Raw genomic sequence first — 24,471 nt, 5'->3', positions numbered from 1 at the left:
AGCATTCAAGAGAGGCGCCATCTGTGAGTGGGGCTGGAGTCACAAGGATTTCACGAGCGTTGCCTTACGAAACAGGTGGCTCTGTATTGTTCCCCATTTTACAGTGAGGAAACTGAGGGGCCAAGAGATGATGTGACTTGCACAGGGGTAATACAAACCAGAAYTGGGAGCTGCATGTGTTTTGCCTGCTCCTGACTGCTGATAATGCCTACTGGATATGGCTCTAACCATGTAAATGCTGTTCAGATTACATCTGCAGTGTGAGAATCCACATCCATTATTTATAACATGGAGATGGGGGCTGAATAAGGTTATTTGTTTATGGGAGAGAAAAAACATCAATCCAGAATATTTTGCAGACATAAGGACAAAGAGGTCAAACAGCCAAAATGAAAGAATGTGTCCGTAGGTTAAAAAAAGGTTAAGGCTTCCTAATAAAACCCACATGGAAGAAGTTCCTAGGCTTGCAAAACCAAGAAAGAGTTTATCCTTTGTATGAAGCAGTGGGGTCCATGACGTACTTCTAGGGATTTATTGTATGTAAGGGGGCCAGGCAGAGTGAGCCCTTAGATGCTATCCAGTGAGCTAGGTGTGAAATTTGTAAGGGGGTCTGATGCTCCACTGGAAAATGTTAGTTTTGTTGTCCAGTAATCAAAAAAAAGTTGAAAACAGCTTGTGTCAACTGGTCATTTCTTAGCAGAGAGTGGGTAAATTGCTTGTCTGCAGGATAATAAAAGGCAGATTGGTGGTAGCTTTTCCTCTTATTCTCCATGGTGACAACTCAAAAGCAACAAGCTTGAAACTGCAAGCATGGAAAATGAATAACCCTTGGTAATTAGGATGAGGACATGTCCCTGAAAGCTATGAAAGTACTGTATTTTCATTATATAGAGCATTGTTATGTCTTTCTTTTTTCCCCCCATTTTGAAAATAATTTCATTACAGGAGAGAAGGGGAATGTAAGTGGAATAACAAAAGCTGTGTACAGTGAAGAAAGCCACTCACTCACTGCATAATGGGGAAAAAATTGGCTGTTGTAGGCGAGCAGCAGCAACAGAAAAAGCCCAGCTCTTTGATAAACAGCAAGAAGACTATATCCCTGGGCTGGGATTTTCAGCAGGGGCTATGAAAGTCAGTGACAGCTGGGCATCTAGCTCCCACCCCAGAGCTTCTGGCCTGTGTAGTTTGTACAAACAGAACTAAAGGTAGTGTGTTAGGATACACAATGTCAACAGCAGCAGTGTTGGTGCTCCTCGGACTGTATGGGTGTGATGCAGCACAGCCAGCAATGTGCAAAGGAGACTCCTCTCACCTACAAGTTCATTTGGGGTTGGTACTTGGGGCACAGGAGGCAAGTGATTCTCAGAGCACAGGAGGAGGGTACAGAAGTGGAGGCTTTTTTTTTTTTTTTTTTAATCTATATAAAGTGAGCAGGTGTGATGGAGAGCCACCAAGAGGCATTAGAGGCAAAACTTGCCATTTCCTTGAACTGAAGTGTGCTTTTAAAAGAAGCCTGTTGACTTTTAATTCATACTTTTAAACTCAGATACAACTAATAGCACCTTGGAATCCAATTTGCTTTCTATGACTCATGACATGCTGCTTCTTTCTGCCACTTCTTTCACAGAGGACAAGGAAAACCAAAAGCACTTGCTTTTGTTGTTTGCACTTTAGAGCTCTTAGTGTAGCTGCCTTAAGGTTGCAAACAATACTTACTTATTTTGAAATTATGTTCAGCTTGAATTTTTACAATGTTTCCACTAACTTCCCTGCTTGGGCTTGAGGGAATATCTGGAGGTCTTGGAGTTTTGTTTAGTGTTTTCTGCAATTTTTGTTTTATAGGGGATAAAAAGTCTTTTTACAAAATGCCACTGAAAGTCCACGTATAAACTGACTTGGTCCCCTAGGTGCAAAGCTGAAGGTTAACCGAAAATGGCCAAGAAAACAGAGTGGTCAGAGAGGCATTTATAAGTGTGACAAAAAATGACAGGCAGAAGGGGATACGAGGTGAAGTCTCTCCTGGCAAAAGCCCCAGTGCAGGTTGGGGTGAATGCCAAAAAGCAATTCTAAAGGTCACAAGAGAATTCATATGGGGATCATGGCAGATACGTTCCTTTAGTATTAATCAACCTGATTTTTACGATTGTTCTGTTTCTGGTAATCCTAGAATGTAATAGCAAAAAGATATTAGATGTGGAGGAGGCATTTTGGAGGTACCCATTAAATGATATCAAACAGTAGCCAACCCATCACATTACATAAGAAACTTCTTTTCTGATCTCCCATTTCCCAGGCAATGGGAAAGGGGCCTTAGGAGCCACCAGGTAAGTTGAGGGTGATTCTAACAGCACAGCTGCTGTAGAAAGCGCATATGGCCCAGCACAGCCAGCTGGAGATGCTGTACTGCAGAGATTTCAGGCAGTCATAGGGTGAGTTCTGCAGTACTTGGCTTATGCCAAAGGTCTCTTTGCTCCTGGACTGTCAAGGAATTAGTTAAAGCCACTTTAGCTTGTTTCTGCATGTCCCAAACTCTGTACTTCTTAGTGGCACAGGATAAATCTTCACCCACAATTTCTTGTGAAAGCTCCCAGCAGAAAAAGGAAGGCAGCTCTAAACAGTTTCTCAGCAAAACAATCTCCACAACATTACATTTATTTTCAGAATAGCCCAGGCATAATAAACACTGTGTTCTTATATTATTTTTTAATGTACCAGTAACAGTTTTTGTTGATGTTTGTCTTCTAAACTGTTTCATGATTGCTCCTTCTCAAGGATCTGTATTTGTACCACCTAGGAGGTGTCCTGCATCTCTTCAGGGAATAAGTTTTGGGAGGGACATTGGGTCAAAAGAGACATACTCCCCTCTGAGTATATGGAGAGTTAGCTACTTTGCTCAGGACAAATGACAGCTATAGGAGTAGGCTGACAATTTGGCCAAGCAAGGCTCTTCTGTCCAATGTCAGATCATTTTGTTACTGGCAGAAGCTGGTCACACCCCGGGGTGGCACCCACGTGCGGTGAACTCTCCTAACACTCCCTGACAAAAAGTTCTCGGAGAATGCCCCCTCCTGTCCTCCCTGTCAAAGGCCAGTTCCATTTTACAATGCCTGATACTTTCTTTATTACTCCCTCCCACAGATTTCTCTGGCCAGTTTTATGTAACTCTCTAGAGGGGATATGCATGACAAATTCAGCTTTCTCCTCAGTGATCACAAAACTGGTCGTCTTACTTTTGTAACAGTTGTATCAGGTATTGCTTACCTAGAGCAGGCTTGTTGGAAAAGGCCAGGAAGGCAGTGTGGCTGCTGATCCACAGGCAGCAGCTACCCACAGAGGCACAAAGCACAGTTAAAACCACAGTTCATAGCACTACTGAGGGATCAGACCAGGGCTGGGACCGCTTTCAGGAAGCCTCAGCACACACAGCTGTCAGTGCTGGCTACACAGAAGGTGAGGCGGGCCTGGGGCATGTTGCTGATGGCCCTCACTGACGTTATCATAACAACTACAAGGGCTAGGATGTTTATTTTACAGTGTCAGTTCCCTTTCCTCTATCATATGCCAGCACAAACACTTGAATTCTTCTGGCTCTCTGTCTCAGGTGATATATGTTGGAGTTTCCCAAAGTTTACATGTATTCCAAATGCTAGTTAATTTTCTGTTTCAGTGGTCTGAGGATAATCACACTAAAGCCACCCCCTGGAAATTTTACAGTGTACTTTAAAGGAATACTGGGATTATTAAAAAGTCATTATATTGCTATTTATTTTCCCATTTTGTCAAAAATTTTTCAGCAGCCCAGATCACATTTTTGACAGCACAACTASATTTACTGCTGATGCTTGATCCCACTGTTGCTCTAAGAGCTCATATGTTTTTTACAGAATTCACTCATTGTCTTGTTTGTCTTCTCAGCTAGTCACTGTTGTGATGCTTTATTTTAAGGCTACAAAAGCATCTGTGTCCTTGATATGACTCAGACATCCATATCCTGTATGAAAAGGATTTTAATTTTATGCCAGCAATAAAAATTGGTCACTGGAAAATTTATAGTTGGAGATCCTGTCACTGTCACATTAAATGCAATAATCAGGCTTGTTATTCACCAGTGCCAGCATTCTGCAAGTGCTCTAAAAGATGGTGCACACACAGACCTACTGTTACTTCTTATCTGAAACAAGTGAATCTTCACAGTCTCTCTATCAGCCTCTGGCTCCCTGTGCCTCTCTCTGCTGCTTAAGCAAGTCTTGGGTCATCAGGGTGATATAGCTATAAAGGTGCTATCCTAAGTCTCTCATTTTCTGATTTGCTCCACTTGGTGCTGCTGCAGAGACATTTCTAATGGTAAAAATAAGGATAGCCTGAGGATGGACATCAGTAACTGAAAGTTCCTTCAGACTTGTATAGGAAGATATGAATCTGCCGATAATGCATTTGGGAAAGCTAAGATTTGAGACTAAGGGCAGAGCCAAGTGATAGGTGTTGTCTGGATCTGACTTTAGGGAATTAAGACCTGCTCTCTTCTTGAGGTTGAAATTTTTGTTCATCTGGTAAAATTTGTAGAACCACTAGTCATAAGGTAATTCTGTCTTCATCAAAATCTTCAATACTTTTCCGGGTACTTGGATTCAAGCAAAATGTTGGACAGTTTTAATGAACAGTTAAAAGAATTTTCTTAAAAGAATTAGCTTACAACTACCTTTTTATAAACTAGATAAATAAAATGGCAACTTCCTACACTTAGTGTCCAAATGCCCTAAAATATCAGCATCAAGCAAACAAAACTGATTCAAATAAATGAGGAGAAGGATCTTTTTTTTTTTTATACATACAGCTCATTCTTGAGGGCTTGCTCAAATAAACTCTACAGTGACTGAAATAAGGGACGACACAACTGAGGTAAGAGGCAGATTTTGAAAGCTCTGGCCTTCAAAATGATTTAAAAGATACAGGTCTCCAGAGACCTTTAAATCACTGTTTTGGCCCCACTCTGACATAGCCATTGTTGCAGAAGCACTGTCAAATTGCCATGTAAAATGCTTCCTGGGTCTGCTGGATGTCTACCCTTTAAATTCATGTTCCCAGAGTTTTCAGACTAACAAAATGTCAATATTTTTTGTATGTCAGTATCATCATATGTCTGGTGTGAAAAGTTTAATTTAAAATAACATGTAATGTAGCTCTGTAGACTTACCATGGCCTTAGAGACCACAGATGGAAACCACCCTCCTAGCCTTTAGTTAACTGTGCTATGATTTCCTGGAAACATGCATTAAAGATGAGAAAAGATTTTATTCTCTCCAGCCATAAAACAGGGCAGACAGACCCAGATATAAGTATGTCCCTCCAAGCTAACCCTTCTCTGGCCAGGAAGACCCTGGACTGGGCCTTACAAAACTACACTCATTACTAGAGAAGCGTGGGGGGAGAAGAAAGCCTCATACCCATTCTCCTTCAAGCGTGAAAATAGTAATGTCATCAATTCCTTGGAGGTTATTCCTCCTCTCCCCCAGTCCACTCCTGGTGAACTGATAWGGCAAAGGCGTAATACAGAAATGAATCTAATTTTTATGGAGAACTGCAGCTATGCTAATAAATCCAGTGTTCAAAACAGTATTGCTAGAGTGAGTACCTAACAAATTTGAGGCCAGTTAACTCCCAAATTTCCAGAGTAACAAGACAGATGGCATTTCAGAGGCTGACAATGTCTTTAACATAGTAAGGTGCTAACTTGTTTCTAGGCCTGATAGGAATCAAGACACTGGACATTAAAATCACATTCTGATCATCTTCCTTCACATGTATTTCATTCTTATTTAGCAGCTAAAAATTAAAGAAACAACTGCATTATACCCTTTGAATGTATACCCCAGAGTGTCAGGCTTCCAGATGGTGTGAAGCCCTCACTTCTAAATTCAGCTGTTCTTGAGACAACAGCCACTAAAATCATGTCACAATTGAAGTGAATGAAATGGTTGTAATTGAAAGAGGTAACTTTCAAAGCTTGTGTTCATCCACAGTGTTAATTATTTTTTCCATTATTGTTACTGATCTATTTGATGTCTTGGAACAATGACCAGAAAGAAGTAATCCAATAGCACAGAACGAAGATCTGCAGCTTTCTCCTTCTCGCCACAACTTTCTCCCTTTTGCTTCTCTAAAACAAAAAGCCCACTATGCAGAGAGTTCTGGTGGCACTGGAAGCAGAATGCCAGCAAAGCTAGAGCACTGCTTATCATATGATGGAGTTAAATATTCCAGTTTGAAGCTCTACAGGGTCGTAGCTCAGCTGCAAGGAAATGCAACTGTATCAAAACAAATATCAGTTGGGGAGGGGGGGGAAAACACATCATGCTCTCATCACAATAAAAGCTACTTTGTTCCACTTTCAAAACAATACATCAATCTCACTTGCAACTCTCATCACAGTATGAACAGAACTAAATATATTGAACAAACCAGCCCATACTTGTCTCTCTCTCTCTCTGTTCAGCCCTTGCCAAAGTAACACCTCATCAGTCCTTTTCTATAGTGTCTGAAAGGATGTAGATTTTCTTTCAAGATTTAGGGCCCGATCAACTGGAGGCAGTCTGCAGCTGTTAGAACAAGGCCTCCTCACAGCATGGGGATGATACAGAAAAGGCTCTAAGTATGGAGACGATTTTGATCCAAATAAAGAAAAGAAGAAACAGTGAGAGCGAGAGGTATGCAGACAGGCCTCTCTCTGCACACGGACAGGGCAAGAGGCGCAAAGACAGTCTCACTTGTAGTTCAGGGACACGGGAATAGTATGGACGTGGCTGCCTTCCAGCACAGAATAACGGGCACTGAGAAGCAGGGTGCCAAAGAGAGCCCTGGCCTCCTTTTCCTGGCAGACTCCCAGAGTCTCTGAGGTCAAGTGCTGTTCATAGGAGTCTGTCTCTCATGAAAGCCTCTGCTTCCCTGATGAAACAAACAATTGAAATGAGAAGTCTATGGCTGGTGGCTGCGAAGGTTCACAGGGGCCTGTTTTGCTTGTTGATCTGTATCTTTTCCACCACAGTCACCTCATGGTATCCAGCCCATCAACATGACATGTCCATAACAACTTCAAACCACAAGGGACATCCTCGTGGGGAAATCATTCTAAGAAGAAAAGAGAGGAAAGAAATGTGAACAGGAAGGCTACCATGGAACACAGAAAAAGACAGATGTAGCTTTGACAGAGACATAACTAAACAGCAACAGCTTTGTCAGCCTTGCATCTCTCCCCTCTCTTGCACATGCCACCTAAGCTCAGGCCTAACAACCGAGCTGCTCTAGTGACAGGGTCTCTCTCACGGAACAGATTTCAACCAGTTCTTCTTCCCCAGCACCCCCATCAATTCTCAGTAGTCCAGACTGCAGCAGGATGTTTTTCATATGCTGGTATCCTGTGTGATGAATGCATTTGGCACACATGGTCCATACATATGCATATGCCCATGGACATGCACCCACGGGAGTCTGTCATCCCACCCCATGCAGAAAGATTCCCTCTGAGGTCTGTCACACAATTCCTTGCTACTACCTGTGTCCCAGCCCAGAAGACCAGAGCCTCTCAACCCTTCTTAATTAAGGATCAAAGGCTGTTGTAGGCCAAAGCAATTCCCTGTAATTCCAGTAAGCCCTGAATAAATTCCATTCCCTACCATAATCCTCCTAAACTGTAGATAAACTCCCACCTCTTTGGCTCATCAGGCCACAGAGCCCCCAAACCTCCCATATTTCCCCAGTTCCAGGCACATGTGGCTAACCGTGGGGCTGTATCTCCCCTCCATCATCAGGTAGGAGTTATTTCCCTTTCTGGCTTCCTAAATCCACAGTGACTGCCCTCTTCCCAGTGGTCTCCTCACCTACTCCCCTTATCTGGGGCTCCCCACACTGGAATTCCAGGCTCTACCCTTTGCCTGGAGAGCCCCCTTGTCCCTAAACTCTGGTTAGTAAGCCCTGCCTGGTGGCTCCCCACTCAGCCTGTTTGGGTCAGGAGTGCCAGACATGGCCTCACTGTTTTCTTGGGATCCTTTTTCCTCTTCTTGTCAGAAGCATTGAGGTAGGCCTGCTCCCTGGCTCTGTACGAAGGGCCTCGGCTCAGCTCTCTCTCGCTATATGGGGGCAGGGTGTCCTCTTCTTCCTCCTGCTGAGGTGGTGGTGGCGACTGCTGCTGTGGCTGCTCGGGTTTGTAGGTAGAGGGTGGTGACCAGGCATAATAGGTTCCCCCTCCTCTCTGGCTAGGTTGCGAGCTCAGCTTTGAGGGGGTTTCGCAATGGTCACCGCTCTCATCGTAGCTCCGGGACTTCCTCTCCAAGACGCTGCTGAGGTAGGAGTGATCGTACTTCTGGCTCCCTCCGGGTGTCCGGCTCACCAGCCTGGGCAGATGCTTCTCCTCATGGGCCCGTCTCCGGGGTGGGCTATATGACCAGCCCCGATCCGAGTCAGTCAGTGGCTCTCGGTTCCCTCTGCTACGTTTGGTGTAGTACTCCTCCATGGAGCTGTCCTGGTGAGGCAGCCCTCCACCCCGGCCACCGTGCGACTCTGACCGCTCAAAGCGCCGAGTTTCCTGGCTGTCTGCTCGCCGGGTCCGTTGGCTGTAGGACTCTGCAAAGGCTGCCAGCTCGTCCATAGAGACGGCCGGCACTCCTACAGAGAAACTCTTACGAGACAGCATCTCAGACTTGGATCTCTGCTGGCTGGAGGATGGAAGAGGTAATGTTAGGCACAGGGCAAGATTCATCTGAGCTCATCCCCCTGGCTGCCCTCAAAGATAAGGGAGGGAAAGAGGCACTCCTGAGGCATGATTCATCTGACCTGTTTTCAACATCTTCTGTAGGAAGAGATGTATGACATCCTAGAAATGCCTACTTCTCCCTGCTGACTGTAAAGGCAGCTTAGTGTGGCTAGTTCAGTTCTAATGTTAGCTGAGATTAATCCCTGATTGTGCCTCCCTTGTCTCTACCCCCATGCAAGACAGAACTTGCTTCTCCTTGTCCCCAAAGCCTGTTTGCCTACGTCTGACTGGGGAAACCCAAGAACCTGGCTACAGAAGCTCATAGGAGGGCAATTTTGAAGCAGATGTAAAGGGAGTGATCTGACACTATAGCCCACTACTGAGGGAAAAAATCTCTGCCATTGCTTTTCAGAGACTGGGCTGCTGGTATGTGAGGGAAGAAGGATGTGACATCTCTCCTCTAGGCACAGAGTGCAGGTCTTGCTGCACCAAAGCACCTGGTTGTGATTCCCAACAAAGCATACCAGCACCAAGAAGTGCTGGAGGGATCAGGTACAAATCTCAGGAGTGCACTTTGAGGAGAGTGCCTTGGTTTCTTGTTGATCTCACTGTTACATCCCATCTAGAATGGGGCTGGCATCTAACTTGGCCCAACTGGGCAAGCTTCAGCAGACTTGAGGGAATCAGATTGATTTTGTCCTCTTCTAAGGATATCTCCAGTTTCCACATCCTCCACCGTGAATCCCTCTGTCCTGTTAGACAGAACCAGAGCAGCAGAAAAGGCAGAAAAGCTACCAGTACACCTGTCCCTTCTCCTTTCCTTACTACCTCGCCAGCTGCAGCTACCTCCCAAACACAGCACTCCTTACCTGTGCCGGTAACTGTCCCTCTCGTCTCTGTAATCAGGGACAACCTGTGACCTTGATGTGCTGCCCCCACCAATCACTCCTGCCCAGTATTCAGCATCCCCATCCAGGTCCCCTGCAGGAGGAAGAGGTTTCCTTCGCACTTGGCGGTAGGACTGCCGGAAGTTCATGTCCTCCTCATGCAAAGAGCTGAGTTCAGAGATGGTGTTGTTATCTGTAGGGGAGGTTGCAAGAAAGAAATGAGACATGCATCACTTAATAATGTGTGTGAGAGAAAGAGAGGACAGGAAGGGTGTGGTGGACTTGGCTGCAGCTTTTTCAGAAAAAAGCTGAGCTGCCCTCCATTAAAAAAAAATCAAGATGGAATCCAAGTCCCCTCTCCAAACTCTTGTTCAATCTTGCTGGAGACTTCTGGGTCTCAGTTCGGATGTAGAGGTGTTATTGGACCCATGGGAGACCCCATGCCCTTCTGAACTGGTAGCTGGTGGCCATGTGGTAATATTATACGGGTATCTCAAATGGCATCAGATGCCTGTGCTCAGACAACTGAGCTCAGCCCTCCTGCAGAAATCCCCCCTCAGCACTGCTTCAGTAGCACGTGTGAGCTCTCCTCCCCTGCGAGGTGGGCGCTGTGCTTGGTGGAACTGTGCCACAACAGTTGTGCCGCCTCCCCTCTCCCTGGTGTGAGACAGGCTGGCTCTGGATTTGGCCTGGCTTGCCCAGCTAAAACAAAAACAACCCCCTCAAAAAAAGATTAAAAAAAAAGAAAAAGACTGTCTGAATGACAGTCAGTCTCTACCCCATCAAGCACACTGACATCTGGAGGCCTGACATACCAATCTGGAGAAGTCTTTTTATAGTAATTCTTGTGGGTGGAGAAGACAGTGTGCTCAGTAATGACTGTTTTAGAAGTACATATAATTTGTTAGTTATGCCTAATCTGTACAGAGCCTTGATGTAATGCCATTCCCTAAATCCCTTACCTTCATTGATTTGCAGGATCTCATGTGTCTGTTCTAAAAGCGTCTCTACCAATGCCTAATACGGGTTAGTTCTGCGTGAGGCATATGCTGCCCTGAGGAACTGTGCTGGGCACTTGTCAGCCTCCAGCTCACTGTTGTCTTCTGTGTGCAGAACAGCTAGAGGACCAAGAGCAGCACTTCCTCCTGCACCTAGCCTGTCCCACCACTGCACCTCTACCTCTTCATGTGGAAAGATCCTCACTTGGGTTAGGATTCCACCACCCATAAGTGTAGCGTCAGACTTTGTTTATAAAAATAAAGCCTTCAGGGGACTATGGGAGCACAGTGAGGAGTAACACATAGAAGCTCAATTCTGAGCCTGTATTATGCGGCTATTCACCACCTTCTTCCCCTTCACCTGCAGGTGACTGCCAACCCATCAGTACTGATGCACATACTAGCTCTGATCTTATGTTGACCAGCGTCACAAAACCTCCTGACAATCCCCTTGTTTCCTCAGTGTATCCTGTAGTCCTTGCTCCTTTTGCAGGGCAACAGCCAATCCAAACTACCTTTTCCCATCCTTCAAACTCTACTGTGGTCATTGCAGCCCACAAAACACGCTTTTAAAAAAATCACCTCCTCTTCTCCCTCTGTTGGGAATTTACAGGCACCACCCTGTAAGACAAGGAGAAGTTGCAGGCACAATAACCCTGTTATTAACACAGCTATCAGCTGGAGAAGGCACGAGTATGAACCTGACTTTTCAGACACTGGTGATCTAAAAGTTTAATTATCTCAGTGGCTGATTTTCATGAGCGTTTGAGTCTCCCACACCTTGTTTGTACTAATGAAGGGTGATTAGGTAAGCAACAACTCTTTAAAATCATAACATACCCATTGATGCCTAAAATCTAGATTTTATCCAGCCCAAGCACCATATCCTCTTGTAAGCCAACAGGAGGCTCTAAGGCCAAGCCAGTGAACTGTCAACTTTAACTATGAGTTTGCAGAGTCTTTTTCAGGTCAAAGAAAAAAATTTTAAACCATGCTTGTTCCTCACATCGTTCTCGCATCCTCCTAGCTGGATCAAACTGAGCCAGTTCTTTCTCGACATAGTACAGCACCTTCATGGAGTCCCTTTCCTTGTCAGCCTGGATTCTGTATCCTTTGCGCACTGCTAGGGAGAAAAGAAAAGCATGTAGAAGAGAACACATCTAAGTCCAACGAGACTTTCAGAAAACATTGCTTCTATAACTGAGTTCATGTCTACAAGTGGGTAGGCCATGGTTTTCCAAAACAAAATAAGCCAGTCCTTGCTTCAGAAGAAATTTGTCTGTAAAGTGGGATGTAGAGCTGTGAGCAGCTGTGTAATTTATAAAGCTTGCAGTAACAGCAAAAAATGGGTTTGGAAATGCCCAGTCCGGACGAAAAGATGCACTGAGTGGTGTCACTGCCACAGTGATTCTACCTCATACAGTGGATAGCGAGGAGAAAAGTAGCACTCATTTCCCCTTCCTCAGCCCTACAGAAAAGACTTGTCATGGTATAGGAAGCGCAGTCCCAGATCAGGCTTCCTCTATGCAGCAGGGGCAGCAAGCTTCCAGTATTCAGGAAAAGCAGGTGGCTGAATATCTGGGAGCTGTTGCTCTGCAGGACCACTCCACCCTCCCCATCCTTGCAAATTCTGCTCACACAGGTTGCAGAGCATGTGGTCAGAGAAGCTCCAAGGAATACAGAAGGAAATACATGGTCTCATAAAGCAAGTCACACCGCTTTGAGATTTGTACCAGATCCAGTGATGGGGCCAATCAGGTCACTGGTTACCTGTGAAACTGCCTGCTCCAGCATTTTTTATGTGCTGATTACTCCATTTGCAGGGAAAGTCTGGACAGCTTTTGGCTTTGCCCCCTTCCTCTGTGTGTGCAAAAGAAAAGCCCCTAGACCCCCAGAGCCACAGAAGCTGTAACTCTGGCAGGCTGGCTCCCTGCACACTTGCCCTGCTAACCCTATGAAGAGCCTGGCTACCTCAGGACAGGTCTACATTCAGCGAGCAGAGAACTCCAGCCACCAGAACTTTAAAGAGACTAAGGCTTTCATAGCAGATTATTTAACAAAGGCCCCAGCCTGGGGCTATGCCAGGACTGACAAAAACACAGGTCTACATTCAGAACAGGACTACAAATCTAACCCTCAAATTCAGCCTCACTGGAGAACAGCTGTGAGAACTATTCACTTACCACTATGAAATGAACCCATTTGTTTTGCATGGGGTTAACATGTTATCTTGTGTGAGTACTGTAGTGTTGCATGGGCACTGCTCTCATGACATGATTTTAAAAAAATACCTGGACAGTGGTTTTGAGACAACCTGTTCCTTGTATATTTTATCCCGCATCCTGACACATTAAGCTACCAATGTATGGGTTTGATGGTATGTTGCACGGTATGCACTGTGTGGGCAGAGCAAGGACTTGGCAGAGGTATTCTTAGGCACCTTCTGTCCTAAACTGCTGTGCATGTATCTCTGCACTATTTAATAACCACACTCTACTTCAAGAAATGGCTGTGCTGCAGAAATGGGTAGAATGATTCCTGTAATAATCCTGCAGATTGCTTTAGAAGGAAAGTGCTTTACTGTGTGTTTTGATTGTGCATTTGTAAGGTAAATAACTAAATCTTGAAATGTTACCTTGTCTATCTGTACTTGGGAAAGGTATTACATGTTAAGATATAGTATGGGTCTAGCAGGTTCCAGCTTTCAATGTGTCTTCAGAGGCTACCCGGATAGCTCAGCTGACTGCAGTCTGGAGTTTTGCTGTGTTTTAATATTACCATAAATGTGTGTACAATGACTGTAAATGTACACAGTGATTTGCAGAACACAAGAAACCTTGCCCCTGCCTTCTGAAGTATAAGACCATCATGTCTTTTCAAGGAAGGTTGCTGCTATGAAGATGGGCTGCACTGACTGGCTGGAGAAGTGATGACTCCTGCTGTGCTCACAGAACCGGCACAGCAGGAGGAACAGCAAGTGAGTTCTCCAGCTTGCCTCACCATCGTGGCTGATTGCTGCCTGGTACATTGCCAGAAAGAAAGAGGCCATTAACCATTATTTCTTCTAACATGTGTACTAGGAGCTCAGCTAATCTACCACCTCATTTTTACACAGGCCAACAGACAACCATCAGCTGGAAATGACTTTGACCTACTAGTAACCTTTGGGGAACCTGAACTGGCAGCTTCCAGACGCTGTCTCTCCAGAGCCACTACTCACTCTGAGGCTGTGCCAAATATTTATTTGGGCAACATCTATAGCTCCTGGAACTGATGGAGAATTAGCCAGGCTTCATGCTAGCTTCATGCTCAACTTGCTATTGCAGCTGTGTATCWAAAGGAAAATTAATTTCTTGGTTAATTCTCTAAGCATCTAGAAATTAACGTTGGAATTAAATCTGCAAAGATGACCGAGAGCAGCTCATAAAAAGTATTTTCCATCATAGATAATGCATATTTTGCCTCTATGTTTATTTATTAAATACTTCTTGCAATGATATTGAATGTTCAATATCTTGAATCTTTTTATTATTCCTTCATTTGAAGAACCAAAAATCTTAGGGCTTCTCCCTTGTGCACTCATCTGTAAAATGCCAAAATTCTTTAATAAAGGCTGAATATTTTTACGCCCATTTTAACTATAAGGAAATGAAGATACAGAGAAGTTAACCACTTGCCCAGAATCGTTCACTTAAGTCAGTGGAAATGGAACATTCTTCTCTGTTAGACCATATTTTCTCCTCATGAAGAGTTCATAAATTTCTAGTATCATGTAATTGTGTGTTAATTTGTGTAATGCTAGACACTTAATTTTTCTGTGAATGGAACCAAGCCAGCCAAAACCGCAGATTGTTTCCCTCCCCAGAAAGGACAGCACTACTATTTTTTTCAGACAAGTATGGTTAGGAAGTAAGAGAGTCCTTAAACACTTTCCACATTAAAGGTCTGGAGTCCAGCTCTCAGATCAAAAGCTTCGCTGTCTGCATGGTTCAGGGAAAATATGTAAGGGTCTCACCGGTAACCATTGTGTTTGAAATAGGCAGAGCATATATCTAACTTACATGTTGCCACCAACACTCTTCTAAATAAGAGAGCTGGAAGGTTTGGGGTTTTTTCCCCCCTGTCTAGCCCTAAGTTTAGGACTGAGTTCCTATACTTCCTTGGGACTTCCTTGTAGAGAAGGGAAGGCAGAGACCTGCTGTTTTGCTGTTGACACAGTACTGATCAGCAACTACAGTCTAAGCTGAGGAAGATCCTTGCTTTGTCACATGGCTTTTATGTAACTCTAGGAAAATTTTCTAAATATCCCTATGCCTTTGTTTGCTGACTAGATCACCTCATAGGTGTTGTTTCTAAGCACAGAAGCTATCTAGGGCAAGAGCTGTCATTTTTAGCCTGGGAACCAGGATTACAGAACCCTCTGGTCTCCATCCCCCAAAGCTTCTGACCCCATTGACCATTTTTAAATAAATTTGACAGAGGGTTGAAGTCTCAAAGATAGCAAATTTTTACAAGTTTCAGATCAAACCTACACTGGCTGTGTGGAGGATACAGAGACCATAATTAGCGCTCCTTCTGGGCAAAAGTGTTCATTATAAGCTCAACCGTTACCTGTTTTGTTTAGCTTGCTGTCTGGCCAACTAGCAAATAAGTGGCTTGGAACAGCCACATAATGTGTTTTCTCTTATACAGCCTGCAATTAGGAGATATTCTGGCTTTATGGAGAAGCTTAAGAGACAAGGAACAGGGTGCAGGATATCAACCTTCCTTAGCTCCACAGTTCAAAGAACACCCTTTTTGTGCAGCCCCTTGCACAACAGGGACCTGATCCAGGCTGAGGGTTTGTCCATGTTACTGCAATAAACATGAATCAAAAAAAGGTAAAGAACCTCTGTTGCCCTACCACAACACTGAAAACTGTGTAATGATGGTTTTATTAGCAATATTTAGCACTTCCTGTCAAGTCCTGTGTTGAGGACCCAAGTCCTGCCAGTTTGGGTCAGATTATATAATAAATACATCTTTCTATGTAATAATTGTGGGATGCTAAGACCCATTCCATTTGTTTTTCAAACACATCCACAGTTTTTCATTCTGTACTTGTGCTCTGCTAGTAAAGTATAAAAGAGAGGAGTGTTTGGCTGTGATCTCATTCTTAAAACATTCCTAAAGTTCCCAAAGCTAATATCATGCTCTACATGCAGTCACATTTTACAGAAGAGGAAAAAAAAAACCCTCTGGCCTTCCTCATTTTCTGACAATGATTTTTGCATTCGATACATTCTGCTTTGGGTCAGTGATTGATTTATCTCCTGTTTCAAAGTGCTCCGTTCCAGACCCTTGTTTTGATTTTGGTGGAAAAAATGTATGATTGTTGAAGGAAAATTTTTTTGCTAATTCCAAAAAGGTTACCATATTGACTGGGGCAAGGGAAGGACGTGGAAGGCTGTTCCAAAAGCTTAATTCTTTGAATATGCTACTTCATTGTGTCTTTTTAGATGTGTCTTATCAACACACTGTTATGATCAAAGTTAACGCTTGAGAATTAGTGAAGTGCGTTGAAATCATACATGTGGCTGGATCAATGGCAAACATACTGTGTCAGTAGGACAAGGGCAACACGACAGATGACTGTCTTGGTGAGGGTCACTTCTCCCACCGCAGCACATTTGAATTTAGGCAGCACTCTGATCCTGAAGTGTGGCTGGATGTGGTTAAATAGCCGTCCTCCTCTTCTTTGAAGGCCTGTGCAGTCGAGAAGTGACCTCACCAAGTCATCAGACTCATACAGTATGACTGCACTGATCCATATCTCCCTTCCAGCTGGTAGGCTTTTATTGCTCACACTCTACAAACACAAAGGCTGAGCCAGCAAAGCAGCCTACTGACTGCCATAAGGCCAGAGAGGGGGTCCAGCCCTGACAGCTCTGGGGCAAAAGTGCAGAGGGAACATGCCCCTGTGCCCAGATTGCTACAGGGACAGCAAAACACACCACAGCGAAAACCACTGCTAGCGGAGGGCAAGCAGTGCCCTACTCAAAGCAGCAAAAGCAGCTTGCAAGGCATCAGCGCTGCAGGGAAAATGGCCACTGCCTCTGCTCCCCTGCAACCATCTTTATCCTTTTCTCCCTTGCAAGTAAAAGTTTGCTGTAATGAGAGGGGCCCAGGGTATGACCGTAGCCTCCCAAACCCCACTGGTCTAATTGGGTACCCTCAAACTGACACTTAGCTGACAGCACTGGAAAAGTTGGTCCACGTGGCCCTAAGGGATGGAAATGTCAGTGGCAGGGCAAGGATTAAAACGCAGTTGCTCTGGATTTCTTCTGTTCATGCCACTCTTTTAGGGACATTTGTCCCTCCCTTTCCCAGCCCTGCTCCCAGTCAGGGGCCTGCACGTTGTGCCTAGCAGTGCAAATTACCATTTTGGCTTCCTCCGCTGGACTCACTCGGGGCTAAGGGAGGGGGGTGCGACTTATCCATCAGCACAGCAGGAGATGGTACACCAGCTACAGGAACAGTGGGGATGTAGTATGGACCTGGCATGGAGGAGACCACGGGAGGGTATCCAGCTTTTGCTGCCTTGCCTGCTTCATACACTAAAAAAGAAAAAAAGCAGCAGTCAGCATCACACCAGTCTCCCCTGAACCCAAGAAACCTGCACGCCATCAACCTTAGGGACAACCCAGTAGGAGACAACTGGACAAATCAAAAGACAAGCACCAACCTGAATTTCTCTAAACCTCAAAGAGCACTGGGGGGAAGTTTAAAAAATGCTATGGCAGCTTACTTGTCAGGTGAATATTCCAAGCTGCCCAGTGAGTGAAAGACATTCAGTGTGTTAGAGCCTGCATTACCGCTGCCACAGTTTAGCAGCAGTTCAACTTTAAAAACAACTGATGACTCAAGCTGCAGGGGTGAGGCTCATGAAACTTGACAGATCTGCCTGAGCCTAACTGGGAACCTTGCTGGGTTGTAAGGATTTTACACTGTTGTAGAGGGCAGCTGCTTTGCGGTGTCAGGAAGACACCTCCAAGGATGCTCTCAGCTCTGCCCCCGCAACACTCACTGACAGGACGACAACTTTGAAAGGGGAGCATGACACTTGAGAAGCAGGCATGGCTGCCAAGGCAGGGAGGGCTCAGGGAATTACATTTGTAATTAACTTTGAGCACTCAACCGTCCAGCAATAGGTCAGATGCTTCACTCCCTAGGAACTCCTTCTTCAGTCAAGCAAAGTGCTCAGGGCAAAGGAAAGAGCATGAGCAGATTGCTTCTCCGGTTCTGTCAGGGAGCAAAGGAGGTGCAGGAAGAGACCTGTGCCAGACTTGCATGGGGTCACTCACACGCCCGGGGACAGCAGCAGGACTCAGGACAGCAGGGGAGGCGAACGTAGCAGCAGCAGCTGTGCGGGCAGCACTGGCACCAGCAGATCCCAACCAGGAGGAAGAACAGGAACGCCCCAAGGATCACTAGGCCCACAAAGACCCATTCTGGAAAAAACAGGGAGAAAATGAGATACTTAGAGGACTGCACCTCACTGTAAAAGAGAATGGCAGCATCCTCCTCCCGGTGGAGGTACAGGGGCAAAACAGATAAGCAGGGCTTTAAAGGAAGTGGATTCCCTCCTTGTTTAGGACTACATCCCCCTCTGTGTCAAGGCAGAAAGGGCACATTGCAGTGAGAACCAGAGCTACTGAAACATGGTCCCTTCCCATTGTGTCTGAGAGGGAAGGAGGGCTGCCCAAGAGGTGAGCGGCACGGCTATGGTTCCCCAGGATGGAAATCCTCCAGTCCCACAGCAGAGCTGTATAAACGCCACAAGACATGTTCCATGAACATTTGGCTCTCATCAAAGACTCATTCTTCCTGGCCATGTTCATGTCTTGTTTGTGTGTTTGTTCTCTACCCATATTCTAGTTTTAATGGGACAAACGGTGGTGGAAAGCATGCTATAAATAACCCAGTAAACGAGCCAGGCCTGCCCCTTCGCAACCAGGCCCACGCATGCAATTATTCTTTTGAATGTGCTGAAAGAACATCCTATTCAGGCGTTGCAGCCAGCCAGGAAACCTAACAACCACTTTTTTTTTTCCTTTCGCTGATGCCTCAGACGAAATCCTCCAGGCTCCGAAATGGAACAACTGAAAAACACCCTACAAGTGACAGCGCAGAAGAGCTGGTCCGCACAAATCAGGGATGAGGTTTGGACGGGCTCCATTCACATTACATGGGAAAAGGAGCAAGAAAATGGTTCAGGCTTTGCTGCCGGGAAATCTGCAGCAGCAGCAGCAGCCATGGTGGGAGTGGGTGCCCATCCCACACCAGGGCAGCTCCCAGCTCTGTGCCTGGCAGCCCAAAGCTTTGCAAGGGATTGCGTGCACAAAGGTGTGCCAGCCACCACTCAGCGATTCCCCAGATTAAGGGAATGGTCAGTGAGCATCTCCTGACTAAGAAACTTCAGGACTTTGTGTGTATAGGAGACCTGAATTGGTTTTAAGTCAGAGATGCACAAACCTCTCTAGAATTCAGACCCCTGGCAAGAGGGAAAATCTGTGGGGAAAGACTCCAGATGCATAAGGGGGAATAATCACCTTGAAAAGACACTAAGAAAGAAAATACAGAAGCAGTGGGGCTGCTTTGCGGTGGGGTAGGGTTTATACCAAGAGGGGAAAAAAGCAGTAGACCACCCTTTCCAAACTGAAGTGTTCACTAAGGGGCCTCCTGAGACATTGTTATTTAAGCTGAAGAAGGATTTATACAAGGATTGCGGTGTGGGTACACAATCACAGTGGGAAAACAGCGCACTTTTCACTTTGGTCACTGAGCTGAAAAGTCATGGAAAAATGTTCAGCTTGGAAAAACCAAAACAAACATTTTTCTAGTTCTTAATAAAATGCAAAAATGAAAAATTTCATTTTTGATTCATTATCCACAGCACTTTGTTTGAACAAAAGTAAAGTGCTTTGCTTTACTGGAGCTTTCCTTAACTCTTTTACAAATGATTCCTTTTTTTAAATGGCATTTTTAATTTAGAAGTTACAATTTCCTTTAAAAAAAAGTCAGTGAAGGATCTGGCATTTACAAATCAAAACACTTCATTTCAGAAGTGTGAAGTGGAATGTTTTATTTTTTTTGAATATGTTATCCCTTTTTTAGATGAAACAGCTGAATTTCATTTAAATTTGCAGATAATTTTGGTCCTTTTAGAATTACTTTTTTTTTGGTAAAGTTACTATTTGTTGAGAAAAATTCAGCTAATGAATAAGGAAATGGCAGAAGGGAAGCGTTTCTGAACAGAAAAGTAACAGCTGATATGAGATTACTAATGCAGTTCCTCAAGCAATGGTTCTGGGAGCCACCTTATTTAATATTTTCATGAATAACCTTGGAATGTGTTAATATAACTTGAGTATGAAAGGTAGGGAAGCACTGTCAGTAAAGATGAGGACTGGGATATCCTACAGAAAGGACCTGTTGTCCTTGGGCCTACAATAAGAAGTATGAAGTGCAACAATACTAAATTTCAAGGTCATACATTCAAGGATTAAAAATAACAATTTCCAACTGATGAAACTGGAAACAACTGCAAAAGAGAAGAATGGACAGGGTATACTAGTCCATATATAATACTGTAACCATTTACATGACAGAGCAACAAAAAAAGGCAAATGTAATCCTATGTGTAGTAGAGGAGGGATTTCCAGTAGCAAGAAGGAGATATTAATGCTATCTGGAAATACTAATGCCATTGTACAAGGCCTCCATGTAACTTCAGATGAAGTTACTGATGGTATACAACTCTGGTCATCTCTATGCAAGAAAAGATGAATTCAGGCTGGAGCAGATACAGAGCAGGGATTTTAAGGTCATCAAGCAACTAGATAGTCTGCCTTGCACAGGGAGAGTGAAAACTTGCTGCATTAGTCTGTTGAAAAGAAGGCTGAGAGCATATGTAGCTGCTGCTCATAAATATGCTATGAAGATGAACAGTAGGAGGAAAAATAGGTATTATAGTTAACGGTCCTAAATAAATGGGTATTAAACAAACTATGAATAAATGCAGATGTAAATTAGAAGAGGCACATCAAAGAAAGCCAGCCAGTGAGAGAGGGGAAAGCCAAAACCTTACTACTCTTAAGCTTGCTAAGCTTATGAAAAGGATGAAATTACATGGTGCTTGGGATAGCAAGCAAGATGGTGAGCTAGACTATCCTTTCCAATTCTGTACCTCCTAATCTCAAGGGAATCTTGAGATTATCCCACTATCCTACCTTGAGCAAGGCAAGAGTCCAGGTGCTTTTCCTTTGCCATGTTCTCATTTGTTCTCTACAACTATCATTTATAAGAGGGGCTGAAATAGCATCGCATGACACAAGTGACCAGCCACAGCTATGCACTAAAACTCAGATGTCAAATCTCTAGAGCTATTAGAGAACTGTTCACCATCACTCCATAAAGGATAAAAGCCTGGTGGAGGAAAAAAAAAACAAAGTCCATTGTAAGTGAATCTGTGGTCTTCCTGCAAATGTTCCAGGAGCATAAAAAGAGGTCAAATGTAGTATGCACATTACACATTGCAAAATACTCACTGCGCACTAGGAGGGGATGTTTGAAATCAGTGTCTCAATCACAGGGGTCTATGAATCAGGAAGGATTTTGCTTCATAGAAAGAGCATTTGCTTCTGTGATGAGATTAAGAATACAGCAAAAGAGCCTTCTGCCTCCTCCTTTAAACACAAAATTGGGAGTGCATGCACTTATGTCTGCAATTCCCTAATCTTTCCCCTGGTATGATAACTGTTATCTTCTATCACAGTCCTTCCAGATACAAATGTGAATCTCAGTGTGTATCATTGAGATTAAAATGATTACAGAGATGAAATATTATGTATCCTCACTGTCTGGAAACTATAATTTTGTGCTTGCATGAGTATCTGATTTTGTTTATTCAGGTAACCAGTAACGCTAACAGCTGAAATGTGTTTTGCCATTGCCTTTTACACTTTCTTGTTTTTTATACCTATGCAGTGGGGGTACCAGAAAACTACCTGGTCAACACAGAGGAATTTCATACCCATTCAACAAAATTGTAAAAAATAATTAAAAAAAAAGTGTTAGGCAACTGAAAATGAATCTGTGTACGCTGTAAAGACCAATCCCTTTCCTGCAACACTGAAACTTGCAGGGAGCTTTAGGTAACACTGGAGGTTGGAGGATGTTTGCCTTCTCTCCATTTGCATCTCTGAGACAGATTTACCAAGCTTCATGCATACATGTAGAGTTGCATTTTTGCACAAAAGTGTGAAAGAAACACTACTTTGGTTCTGTCAGGGGATGATCAGATGACTCCAGGGCTAAATGTTCTCACAGCTCTTCCCTTTCAAGGACCATCTGTTGCTCAGTCTCTATTTCCTCTTTAGGTAGGTGTCTAAAACTGGTGGCTATCATTAGTTTGCCTAGCTAGGGATTTATCATGAGCAGAGAGCTCATGTCTGGTCCAAAACCACCTGGTCTTACCTAGGTAATGTCCTGGCCATGTAGCACAAGAGCAACCATGCCACTGACATGTTGCTAAGCCAGTGCTCTATTCCTAGCACCTCCTGTGCTACCATCTGTGGTAGTGGTTATAACAGTACCCACAGTACAAAGCCAGGGCGAGTGTTAATTACTACTGCACAAGAGTGGCTGACGTACAAAGCTGCACAGGCATGTGAGGCTGCTGAGGTCTTGCAGGCTGGACTGGAGTTACCTTTGCTCAGGGTGACAGGGGGAGAGCAGAGAGCTCAAAGTAAAGCCTCCCACGAACAGTGCTGGCCCTCCTGTCCTTGCACTCATCCCGGCATGACTTTTACCATCTCTGTATGTTGCCTCCCAGCATGGCCATCCCTCCTCCACTCCCAGCATCAGCTCTCATTTCTCAAGCCAACACGCTTTCCCAGTAAGCGACAGGCTTTTTTCTTTTCTTCCCCAGATAAGACACATGTAAAAGTGAAACACACACCACATAAAAGATGCTGCAGAGGGATAAACAGACAAGGTGACAGACGACTGGGTAATTAAAGGGTGAAATGGCTGAATACCTGGCATAATCTCCACAGCAAAACTGGGCAAGAGATCAGCAAGCAGCCCTGTCCTGCCTAGAAAAGATAGAAGGAGGAGAAGAAGGAGAGAGGTTACTGCAAGCAAAACACACTCCCCAGCCCCTTGCCTTAGCCTCCAGTCCCCTTGCTCATCAGTCCACTTGCACTCTGTTAAGTGAACTCCTATCAATCAGAGAGGTCATCCTGCTCCATGCCTGGTGTTTGCCTTTGCACTTCTGCCATTTCTCTGTCCCTGCTTTTTATCTTTATCAGCAGGGCAGGGCCAAGAATCTGGAACAGAGCTTCTCCGATCTAGGCACAAAATGACAGGAAGAGGGAGGCCCCCTTAGCGTGACCGCAAGGTAGTATCTTTCTAGAGTTATGCTCTACACATGCARAAAGCTCCTGGAAATGCACAGCAGCCCTCAAACAGATTTGTTTTGCTTTTAAAATGTATTGATGTAGTTGGGATGGATGTGAAACATCTTTAACCCAATGGTCTTTATAAGTCAGCCACATGCATTCAATACACGCAGGTGGTGCTCTCCACGTGGGGCTCTGCAGCTTCAGAGACAGCTCCAGGAGAGGATTCTTGAAGCACGACTGTGAGTGTATGCCATTTATTTCAAGATCCATGCACAATTTGATGGGATTGTGTGAATGAGACCAACTTTCAAGTGAAGCAAACCAACCACAGAAGGATTTGTGTAGAATTTCCTGGGATCGCTTTGCAAAAGAATACCACCACCACCACCAACCCCCAAAGCCCTACTTTAATTTAGAACTGAATACAAACAAAACCCAAGCTCAAAGGCAGCTTGGTTCCTATTTGTTTTGGCTCTGAATGTCTGGGATATTTCTAATAAACAGCAAGTGTCCTGCACTGTGTTCAGCTATAATTTACATGTATCTGTGCATCAGCAGAACAGCCCTATGTGCAGCTGTGCTATGTGGTGTTTTATATAGCATCAGTATCATGCTAGTTTTTTTAAAGACATGCATGAAGTAGAAGAGCTGCACTCTGAAGAGAGACATATATTGTGGATGGACCATAAAAGACAGCTGAGGGTAAGCCAGTGCAGAAGTGGTAGAAAGCTACCTTTAACCTCCCCACATGTGCTTCAGGTCCTGCACTAAGCAGTGCTCAGACACAATGATGAACTGGATCCCAAGTTTCTTGACCTCTAGTCTGTCCTTGAAGGATATTATAATCAAGGAGATTCTCACTCTCCTTTCTCCTCACTGTTTCAGCAGAGCTTCTGTAGAGATCAAAAATCCACACGGATGCCTGCTGGAGCCATAATAAACATACTCTGAATTCAGGTAATGCTTTGCAACCGGTTGCAACTCATCAAAGCTTTTCTAGTACTCACTGTAACACCATTAGTCATGATGCGCTCCTGAAGCCTTAGCAAAAGATGTAATGCTGATCCTTCAGATAATTGTTGCTCATTTATTACTTCAAAATAGGGTTCTTGCCACTCTATGGAAACATTCTCATTTACACATACACAGAGTTTCATGACATTCTTTGTAGTCCATTTGCTGGAAGCATCAAGCGTCCAAACTGCTTACAGCTAGAATGGTATATGAGAGCGCTCATGTATGCTTTCTGCTCACAAGATACAGGCAGGCATATAACACATGCTCAGGATCAGTCTTAGGTATCACAAGTGGGCTCCAAACACATGCACCAAGTGTGTGCCTTGCATCACAGTATGCTAAATTTATGTATGTTCCACATGCATATTAAAAGATTC

The 24,471-nt window shown here is 44.4% G+C and overlaps 1 protein-coding gene across 1 annotated transcript in view; it reads right to left on the bottom strand.

Annotated features, from left to right (window-relative positions):
• Window positions 1–2,643: 2,643 nt before the first annotated feature.
• Window positions 2,644–24,471, bottom strand: part of ILDR2 (immunoglobulin like domain containing receptor 2) — a 32,201-nt gene continuing 10,373 nt past the window's right edge. The window contains exons 4-10 of the mRNA XM_026083422.1: window positions 22,712–22,768; window positions 17,975–18,121; window positions 17,051–17,227; window positions 11,638–11,754; window positions 9,616–9,826; window positions 8,027–8,708; window positions 2,644–7,125 (exon numbers count right to left, since the gene is read on the bottom strand). Coding sequence (XP_025939207.1) covers window positions 7,090–7,125; window positions 8,027–8,708; window positions 9,616–9,826; window positions 11,638–11,754; window positions 17,051–17,227; window positions 17,975–18,121; window positions 22,712–22,768 — 1,427 coding nt within the window. The 3' untranslated portion in view covers window positions 2,644–7,089. The remainder of the gene's footprint in view (window positions 7,126–8,026; window positions 8,709–9,615; window positions 9,827–11,637; window positions 11,755–17,050; window positions 17,228–17,974; window positions 18,122–22,711; window positions 22,769–24,471) is intronic.

This window comes from Apteryx rowi, unplaced genomic scaffold (assembly GCF_003343035.1).
Source record: "Apteryx rowi isolate R43461 unplaced genomic scaffold, aptRow1 scaffold_60, whole genome shotgun sequence".
NCBI lineage: Eukaryota > Metazoa > Chordata > Aves > Apterygiformes > Apterygidae > Apteryx > Apteryx rowi.
Note: the sequence above shows the minus strand (reverse complement) of the source record. Positions and strands in the feature narration are given on the sequence as shown.